Source organism: Myotis davidii, unplaced genomic scaffold (assembly GCF_000327345.1).
Source record: "Myotis davidii unplaced genomic scaffold, ASM32734v1 scaffold930, whole genome shotgun sequence".
NCBI classification, from domain to species: Eukaryota; Metazoa; Chordata; class Mammalia; order Chiroptera; family Vespertilionidae; genus Myotis; species Myotis davidii.
In genome coordinates, this window is record NW_006282518.1 from 1,637,286 (window position 1) to 1,647,839 (window position 10,554).

The 10,554-nt window shown below is 37.2% G+C and overlaps 1 protein-coding gene across 1 annotated transcript in view; it reads left to right on the top strand.

The window, feature by feature from the left end:
- The window catches only part of PHEX (phosphate regulating endopeptidase homolog, X-linked), a 201,391-nt gene extending 193,177 nt beyond the window's left edge, over positions 1–8,214 (top strand). Inside the window, exons 21-22 of the mRNA XM_006752997.2 lie at positions 4,621–4,697; positions 6,950–8,214. Of these exons, the coding sequence (XP_006753060.1) occupies positions 4,621–4,697; positions 6,950–7,052 (180 nt within the window). The 3' untranslated portion in view covers positions 7,053–8,214. The remainder of the gene's footprint in view (positions 1–4,620; positions 4,698–6,949) is intronic.
- Positions 8,215–10,554: the final 2,340 nt, after the last annotated feature.

A 10,554-nucleotide genomic window follows, 5' to 3' on the forward strand; every position in this document is an offset into this window, starting at 1 on the left:
TTGGGTCAAATGAGAGTTATATTTTTAACTTTTTGAGAAAACTCCATACTGTCTTCCATAGTGGCAGCACCAGTTTGCATTCCCACCAGCAGTGCACGAGGGTTCCTTTTTCTCCGCATCCTCGCCAGCATTTGTCATTTGTAGATTTGTTGATGATAGCCATTCTGACAGGTGTGAGATGGTACCATACTACACTTTTATTATATAGGATTCCCTATGCTGTACTTTACATCCCTGGAACTATTTTTGGACTAGCAATTTGTACTTTCTTAATCCCTTCACCTTTTTCACCCAGTCCCCCAACTATGAGACATAATTGATAGAATCAAAGTTTATTGGCTTTTTTTTAAATCAAGGGTTACTATCACTTGGTATTTATGTAATATAGCCTGGCTTCTCAATGTTACTATTTGATACTATTAATAACCATTTCTAGTGACTCATTCATTGGTTGTCTGAACTGTCAAATGAATATATGATGACTATTAGAGCTGAAAACAACAACAATAAAGGCAAGAAGAATCATTAACTCTTTTGTGAGTTTAATGGGCTCTCTGAGCAGAAATAGAAAGACATGCACTAAATAAGGCACAATTCTGAGTTCCAGTCTTTGGCTAATAAAGCAAGTGCCAATTCTTTGCTATTAACTTCCAGTGGTTTATGTCACAAATGTGTAGGCCTCATGTTCAAAAACTTAGAGGTGCATTGTGGAAGGTTCTGACACACGGCCACAAGTGGGCAGATGTGTATCTGTATGCTCAGCATTAGACAAGAGTTTTCATCAGTACAACCTTTGGTTCCTAAGTCTTAGTATTCTCTCTCAGTAAGTTCGTACATTCCCATGTATTCTTCGGTTAACTCTGGTTAAGTGACTCTCACCTGTCTGGGGTCTTTTATATCTAAAAGCTGGACATGACAGCTCTCAATAGATTATCATTTACTGACCCAATATCAGCAAAAGTGTAATCATGAACAAAATGACTTTTCTCTTTAGTTTTCCCATTTCTTTTAATACCCCCCCCCCCACCCTCAGTCTTTGCATCTTCCTGTTTAGAAAATCTGGATTCTTAGGTCTTATTTGATTTATCTATCCTTCTTTTTATGACATATGCCCCAAAAGCTAGATGTTTCATTCTTTTAACTGCTCTTCAGATTCAGCCTCTCTTTCTCCCCATTACCCTATTTTGTCATCTGTAGGCTAGTTCTTGATCTTTTCTACTCTGGATTATTCCACCAGCTTTATGACACGTTTTCTAGATTTTAGCATCTTTCCAACACTGTCTGTCTTACGTACCACTGAAATACCACTTTTATTTCACTACTGACCAGCTAAAGAACTGCAGTGGCTCCCAAGTCCTAACGAATTGAGGCCAAACACTTTCATCTAGCTTTCTAAAAAGTTGTCCTCAGTCTTATCCAACTCTACCCACCAGCTCTTAATTCCCACAGCTCCATCAGACTCATCTTTTGCTGGGAGGTGGCCTCCCTTCCACTCCATGATGCCATGCCCATTACTGTCTCTTTGGCTTTGATTTTGATTTTCCTTCTATAATGTGACCCTCTGTCTACTCCTTACCCTCAGATTATTGAATTTCATATTTATCCTTCAGGATCCATGTCAAGTTCCACCTCCGCCACATCATCCACACTTCCACAAGGACTCCAGTTCTCATTTTTGTAAACCTCCGATTCTGTTATACTTACCTTCATTACCATGTAGTTGAATATTTAACTGTTCTCAAAATGTTGAAGACTTCTAGTTTAACTTTATAGTTAAACTTCTGGATCCTTACATTTCTTATGTATCTCCATAGCACCCAGCAAAGATGCTGGGTATATTAAAGACACTTCATAAGTATAAGACTAACACAGTTTAATGAAAAGACTTTGTTTTAGGTCAATACTGGGTCATATATCTAAAATAAGCACACACACACACACACACACACACACACACACACAGTCAGAACTTTCTAGAGCTGGGATTAGCAAACTAGGACCCAAATATGGCCTGCTGTCTATTTTTATAAATGCCATTTTATTGGAAAACAGCCATGCACTTTCTTTTACGTATTGTCCATGCCTGGTTTTCTGCTACAACAGCAGAGTTGAGTAGTTGAAAGAGATCTTATGGTCAGCAAAACCTAAAATATTTACTATCTCTCCCTTTACAGAAAAAGTTTGCTGATCCCTACTCTAAAGTGCAGGGTCCATCAGTTCTTACTCAGGTTCTTACTTACTAACTTAAGGTCCATCAAATTACATTCTAGTTCACAACAGCTCCTTGTAGATGAATGAAATTAACTGATAGCAACATTACAGTCATACTTTTGAAATGTCTCCAAATAAAATTCCAAACCATATCTGATTTTTTTAAACTGAAGAGATTTAGGAAACATGGAAAACCATTTTATATCACTAATGAGAAATTTATCTTGAAGCTTTTCCTACTATAGAGTGAGGAGATTTTAAATATTGTGCACATTGAAATATGTCTGCTTATAGGGAGCAAAGTTATTTTCCCTCCTGAGAAGGTACTAGAAAAACAATAGCAACCATAATGTGTTTTTAACATTATCCTAAATGATACAGGAAGCAAAGACAATACTATACAATAATCCTATATAATAAAAGGCTAATATGTAAATCTACCAAACGGTGGAATGACTGATCGCTATGACACGCACTGACCACCAGGGGGCAGATGCTCAACATAGGAGCTACCCCTGGTGATCAGTGTGCTCCCACAGGGGGAGCACCGCTCAGCCAGAAGCCGGGCTCATGGCTGGCAAGAGCAGCAGCTGTGGCAGGAGCCTCCTTGGCAGTGCTAAGGCCCCTCTGGGGATGTCCACCTGCCGAGGGGGCCTAAGCCGGTGGCGGCAGGCAGACATCCCCTGAGGGGTCCCAGATTGCAAGAGGGAGCAGGCTGGGCTGAGTAAACTGCCCCCCCCACCCCCCAGTGCACGGATGTCGTGCACCAGGCCTCTGGTGTAAGAATATAAGAAAAATGGAGTGCCAGAAACAACTTCACAATAGCTATCTTCTGAGGAAATTAAGGAATCATATTAGAAAAAACATCTTCAAAGTTAAATTTAGAACCACAGAGACTCATGGTTTATCTTTATGAAAAGCAAAGCATCGTATAGCCTTTCCTGCTTTCTATGTCCCTGTAGTTCCTGTGACCTGCCAATTTCCCCCTTCAGATCTTCTTATCTTTCTACTTTATTCTATTCCCATTTCTACTCATTTAGTGGATATTCATTGGGATCCTTCCTGGGGCCCATACAGAAATAATCTTCTAACTAGTTTCTAATTTCCTTCTATATGCCCCTGACAGATACATCTTTCTAAAATACGATTTTATCATTTCCTGCTCATAATGGTGTTTAAGTATAGTTTAAACACTTTAGGGTATTGGTCAGAATTTCAGAAATCTGGCACCATCGCCCCTGGTCTCCCATTGCTGCCCGTTAGGCACCACAGTTCAGCCAATATATCTTTGCTTCCCTTTTCTCCTCCACTTTAAATTGCCCCCCAATCATATTCATGTGCCCTAGTTCTTTTCATACTTCAAGACTATATCATGTTTTAAGAGATGATTCAAGTCAGGATTAAGTAGGTTATGGTGCAGGGACAAACTAAACAAGGGAAGTTTATTTCTTGTTCATGCTCTATGTCCAACATTGGTCACTAATGGGTCTCTGCTCATAGTTATTTACTCAAGGCCCTGGGTTTTAGAGTCTTTATCTTGACGTGTGCTTCCATGGTCACCATAGGAGTAGGAAAGAAATATGAGAATGTGCACTGGTTCTTAATGTAGCAACTTAAATTGTTCTGAAGGCTCTTAAAACTTCTGCCAGTTTTTAAAGCTTCTCTAGGTAGTGACATATATTACTTATTATATTTCATTGGTCAGAGCAAGTGATATAGCCATACCTAACTTCAAAGGAATGGAGAAGTGTTCTCCTATCCAAGGGCTGGACTAAGGTAGGGCAAGCAAAAAACTGACTTCTTATGACTATACTCAATAATGGGTGGTTGATTCATTTTATTGACTCAAATGAGTATGGTTACATTTGATAAGGGGTATTCCAAGCATGATATTAATTGAATGAATACATTGATTGATTCCTGGGCATATATACCGTACCAGGGGTCCTCAAAGTACGGCCTGCGGGCCTCATGCAAATACAAATATTGTATTTGTTCCCGTTTTGTTCTTTTTTTTACTTCAAAATAAGATATGTGCAGTGTGCATAAGTATTTGTTCATAGTTTTTTTTTTTAAACTATAGTCTGGCCCTCCAATGGTCTGAGGGACAGTGAACTGGCCCCCTGTTTAAAAAGTTTGAGGACCCCTGTACCGTTCTCTTGATTTATAGCATTTGTCTGGAAACCTTCTTAATTTACTCAAATTGTGGAATTATTTACAATGATAAAACCTTCTACTCCAGGGATTAGAATAATAGATGTTACTACAGATTAAGGTTTTATCTGATTTACTAAAACTTTCATCCACTGAGTCTAAAATTACTCTTCAGTGTAATTTGGAGCAGTTAAAGCAGTAGAAAATGTGTAATTGGAATGGAAACCTAATTACCAGTATGCTTTTTTCTCCTAGGTCAGGTGCAATTCCTACAGACCGGAAGCTGCCCGAGAACAAGTCCAAATTGGTGCTCACAGCCCTCCTGAGTTTAGGTAAAAGGGCAAATGGGTAACACTAGTTTTTAATGTGCATCTCCCTCCTCCCCCCCCCCCCCATGCAGCCATCTCAGTGCTTTACCAAATAGGTGATTTGAACCTAAGCCTGTATTGTGAATAGTGATATCTCCATTTTACAGCAAAAATACTGGCCAAATAGAAACTAAACATGGGCCCAAAAAGTCTCTTCTTAGACAAGGATGTGATCTTAACGGACCGTGCCTTAAAACACAGAGAGCTCTGGTTTATTTTGTGCTAGAATATCTATTTAATGCATCTGGTTCTTTATGTAGCTAACCAACAAACATAAATGAGTGGCCACTTTCTGAATAGCTCTGAACACAAAGGAGGATATATGGTCATATTAAGCTATTATAATTCATATCTAGAGTCAAAAGCTCTACATTTTGGTTTTTAGTTTGAATGTTATTTTGAAACACTTGCTTACATATGAAGGGAAAAGGATTATGAATAACAATCTTATTTAATTGTCAAATGTATAAAATATTAAGTAAAAATAAAATCAGAGTTAATATTACTTAGCCTGTGCTGGATGTCTAACATGGTTTGAGGGAATTATAGTAGAGGACAAGAATTATAATGGGAAATATAGGAAACCTTAACAATATTTATTCATTCTTTGCTTAGAACATATTATATCTGTATATTTTTATATTTAATGTTTAAATGAGTCCATTAGCATATTGCAAGAAAGTCATCTAAAATTTCTCCTATATTTTAAAATGTTATTCCTAAAACCTTGCCTTAAACATGCTTCAGAAATTGAGTATAAATTACCCAATAAATCTAATCATTGTGTTAGAAATTCTCCCCCACTAGCCTAAACTGTCAAGAATGCTGACAGTCTCTAATGGACTAAAATGTGTGCCCTCTGACAAATGGGGTAGATTAATTACTCAACAGATAAGTTCTTAGAAACGAATTTCCTTTTACTAACTAGTTGCCTGTAATGTCAGATTTTAGCTGATAATTTTGCAGAGCATACTTACTAATTATCAACTAAATTCTATCTTTAACACTTACCCAGGATGAATCACACCATGAAATATACGTCCCTACCTACACATCTCAGCTAAAACACAGAAGATTATGGGGATGTTTTTTGGATATTGGCCCTTATATTCATTCAGATGCTCATAGGTAAAGAAATCATTAGGGAAGAAATAGTCAGTGACTGAGAATGTGAATCTCCAAGTCAGTTGAGTAAGAAATAAATGGAGAGGAAGTTTTTTGCTGGCTTATTAGTGTTGTTTGCAATAACTATATATTTTGAATACAGCAGAAATCACACAATGGAAGCACTACTTCCACAAGGCAGTTAGAACCAGAGTGCTAAGTAGGAATCCTCAGCCTTTACTGCAGTTGGGGTAACTTGCAAGAACCCCAGATTTTAAAGTTAATGCCACTAAAGCATTACTCACCAATAACTACTAGACACCACTCATTTGTGTGTTGTTACATGAACCAGATTCTAGATACATATGAGCCTTCAAACATAATAGGAATTTAGAGAAAGTGTTTGTGTAGAATGAATGGGTTATTTAAAGATAGTTATAGCAGCAACATGATTGAATCTTACAGACATAAATATTGAATAAAAGAAGTCAGTGACAAAAGAGTGCCTACTGTGTGGTTCCATTCATATGAAGTTCAAAAAACAGGTAAAAATAATCTATGGCTATAGAAGTCAGACTAGTCGCTTTCCTTGGAGGTACTATTGGTAGGGCACACTAGGGAGCCATCTAGGTGCTAGAAATATCTCATGTCTTGATCTGAGTGATAGTTACGGGTATGTTATACACATGAAAAACCAACAACTATGAGCTTTACATTTAAGACATGCACTTTATATCAGTTATACCTTCCCCAAAAGATAAAGAAATAGAGGAGCTAAATATTGGCAAATTCTATAGTTTATAGGCATTTATAAAGTTTTAGGATTATGCAATCTTATACTCATATTGGAACTGTAAATCCTACAGTTCATAGGAATTTGAAAATATTTGGAAGATGGATAGGATTGTTTGCCTGGCATTGAGGAGGTCCTGGTTCTAGTCTCAGCTCTGTTAAATTTTTTTTGGAAGTTTATTTAAACATTTGGGGTTTCAGTTATCTGTCCTATACAGAGATTAAATTACTGCAACATCCCTTCTATCAATATGCTGCTACACTTTTATCCAGAACCTGTTGATATATAAGAATTAAATGACATTAAATATCTTTTATAGGGTCAATGGTGCAATTAGCAACTTTGAAGAATTCCAGAAAGCTTTTAACTGTCCATCCAATTCCACGATGAACAGAGGCACGGACTCCTGCAGACTCTGGTAGCTGGACTGCTGGTGTATGCCATCCTGAGAGTTGTACAGCACCAATAGAGGCTGCACTGAGCATGCACCGCCTACTGCGTTAGGCCTGTATTCCCCCGAGGTCCTTTATTTTTAATGCATCTTCATTATTTGAGTATTGCTTGGATCTAAACAGTATCTTTTCAAAGTCATAAGGCTTAAAAAAATGGAATGCAAGAAGTGAACCAAGCATGTTTCTTTAAAAATACCAAACCAACAAAAATCTCTAGGATACTTACTTGTGTTAAAACGCTATCTGCTGAACTATTGCAATTGTCCATTTTAGTGTGTCAGCCACAGCTAAGTGGTATATAACATTTTAATCTCCAGATTTGCAGGGGCCTAAGTAGAATGTATCCAGAAAAAAATTCTCTCTTTTAAACTTTTAACCCTAAACGAAGAGGACATGTTCCTGGATATCTGGGAAGTTCTCCTGCTCTGTGAAATGCGTTACTAGATTTTATGTATTGTCATTACCCAGCATTTATTAAATCTTAGGTAATTACATTAGAAATATGTTATATCTTCATTTTGTAATTGTTGATGACGTTCTTGACTTTAGCTTTGGAATCTATTGGGATGAAAATGGCCTCACAGCTTGTATCTGATGTAGCCGATTGCCCTGTTCAAGTCAGCATGAACAAGGCTGGGAGAAAGGCTACTTGGTAAAGGACTTGAGTTATCAAATAGGAAAAAAAGGATACATTTTTAAGTCCCAGAAGAAGTCAAAACTCTTACTCATGTAACAGCAGGGACACTAGGAGATGAAATCTCCAAAATTTGATGTAGTCTGCTCAAACCTCAGTGATTATGTCTGTCTGCCAGACACTTTTCTTTAGTCCAATTGCTGTTTGTCTTGTTACCCTCCTATATGTGCATTTTCCTGTTTCTTAAACTAGTGGTCACCGAATAAATGCTGTTTGAATTTCCATTAGGAACAGATCGCTTTCATCCCATTTTAGTACAAAGGGCCAAACACTACATTGTGAAGGGCGCAAAGTACGCTTCTGTTGGGGCTCAATTAATGTTAGCTCTTACTTAAAAAACCTTTTTGAAAAATTTCTTGATTGAAGTCATTTTCTAATCTATTGATTAAATGTAAAAGTCTTTGCATACTTCAAATAAACATAATTTTTATGCTTCAAGTCTTCTTCTAAAGAGTCTGTAAGGAAGAGCCATACCGTTTTGAGCTTCAGAGCTTTATCCTTTCAAGTGAACTCATATATCTTTTATCAGTGTGCATGTATGTGTGTGTGTGCGTGCGTGCATGTGTGTGTACATGTGTGTGTGCGCGCACACACGCACAGGATAAAATTGTAATGGCCTTTAAATGGTTACTTGGCATTTACGGTTTCTTAAAATAGCCATCCCTCCGTTGACATTATTCATTGTACATGTGATTCTGGATTAAGTGGGCCAATGAGAAAATCTCTAAAGCAAAATGACAAATTCAGACCAACTATAGGAGGCCATTTTGCATCCCGGTGATTTGTCATCCTTTTAAAATATATATGTGTATGTGTGTGGCATGTCCTTTTGTAACCATGGGAACTTCAAAGGGAGAAAAATACAGGGGTACCATCATGAGGAAAATAATTATATTGTGTTAGTCAGAGGAGAGTGATTTTCCCCTTGACTTCCTCCTCTCCGAATGGATAAACTTCTGAAGGGCAGCTACCTTTTCCTCTTCTTAACTATGGCTTACTATGCCATTAGTTTGTAATTTTAAAAACAAGCACTCGTAGGTTAGGGGTGATGGAAACATATGTCCCTTTTCTCTGGAGGAGTCATTCTGCTGTGTTTTAGACATAACAAGATACTCCTTGTTTTATTCCTGTTCTTGGACATTTAAAATCAGCTGAGGTTTGTTATGCTTTTAGGAAAAGCGTTTTCCTTCTACATTTGTCTTTTTAAACTCCAAATAAACACATTCCTGCAAGTCAGAGAAAGTGTTTGATAAAAGCATAGAATTATGACTTTGAAAATGGGAATTGTTCAGTCACTTATTGGTTTAGAAAAACTGATTGGTGATCACTTGGGAGCCTCACAGTTTCTAAATGATGAGCCTGCCTTGTTCTCGTTAACTCTATTTGATATAACTCAATTACACTGAAATTTTAGAAAGGATGGCCATTATTAAAATAAAATGAAACCAAAGCATTAGTACCAAATCATCACTACTAGCTAGAACAATGTACTAGTTGGATTGTATTTCCAAATACATGCTCGTGTTTAAGTTTTCAGATTACATTCTTGTTGTCCCTTCTCTTCAATACAGATTGCTAAAAGAAGCAGACAGTGGTTAAGGGGTGGAGGGTAAAATGCAATTGGAAAGGAAGGAAACAAGTAAGGAGAAGCTGGCCTAAGAATGTGATTCTGAAGAGAAGGCAGTATTTTGGCAATCTTCTCTAAGCACATCCACTGAAGGAGAGCCATAAAGTTTTATAAAAACAATTATGGTAAATTAAAAGGAAATTAGATATTGGATCCCAGAGTAGGACTGCCATAGCACACTTCTCTGATTCATATACCAGATGTTCTGCCAGTGAACTATTTCTGGGCATTGGAAGGAGTTATAGTTTGTTTTTGGTTTTTTGGGTTTGTGTGTGTGTGTGTGTGTGTGTGTGTGTGTGTGTGTGTGTGTGAAAATCTGGATTAGTCAAGGATTTCATGTATATAAAATGGTATTGTTTGGGCTTATCACCATTGCCCAAAGTTTCTTGAGCTTTTCACCAACCACACAGCATTGGCCTCCTATTTCCATTTTTTCCTTTTATGAGGTGGATTTGGACATGATTAATGCAAGCTCAGGATTCATAAATTATCCTGAAGTTTATTCAGTGCCTTTCCTCAATGGAGCTTAAAGCATAGCACATAAATTTTTATCTGATTTAGCCCTGGAGCATTGCTAAGAAGCAAGTAGGAGCTATGGCTTGCCATACAGGTTGTGCTTGTGCCAGAGAAGTGGAAAGGTTTGAAGTCACGTGTCAAGTATTCCAGAGTCAGAAAAGGCAGAGCTTCTGTGTCTTGGCTGCTGACCTTGGCATTAGCCTTCATCCCTTCGATTACCCATCTCTAAATACATTTATTTTATCAATATTTCTATAATCTCAGCATTTGATAGGCTTAGTCCTTGATATTTTTAGCACTATGTCTCAGTTCTATATTAAATTATAGAAGGATATATGATTATCTCATGCAATAACATTCTCATCACCAGTGGCAGTGCCCCACTGCTTTAAAGAAAGATGTTCTTGGATTATGCATTTTATATCTAAATGGTCATTGTATTTTCTTCCCCTGCTTGTGAAACAATGTGAACAATCATTTTAAGGACAATAAAAAGTTGAAAAATGTCTGTTTCCTCTTATTTTAAAGAATATTAAAATATATTACATCTATTAGCATATTTAGTTCTGTTTTAGACAATAATATTTGCCCATAAAGTACACAAAGCACTGTACTAAACTAGGTTTCTTGGCTTA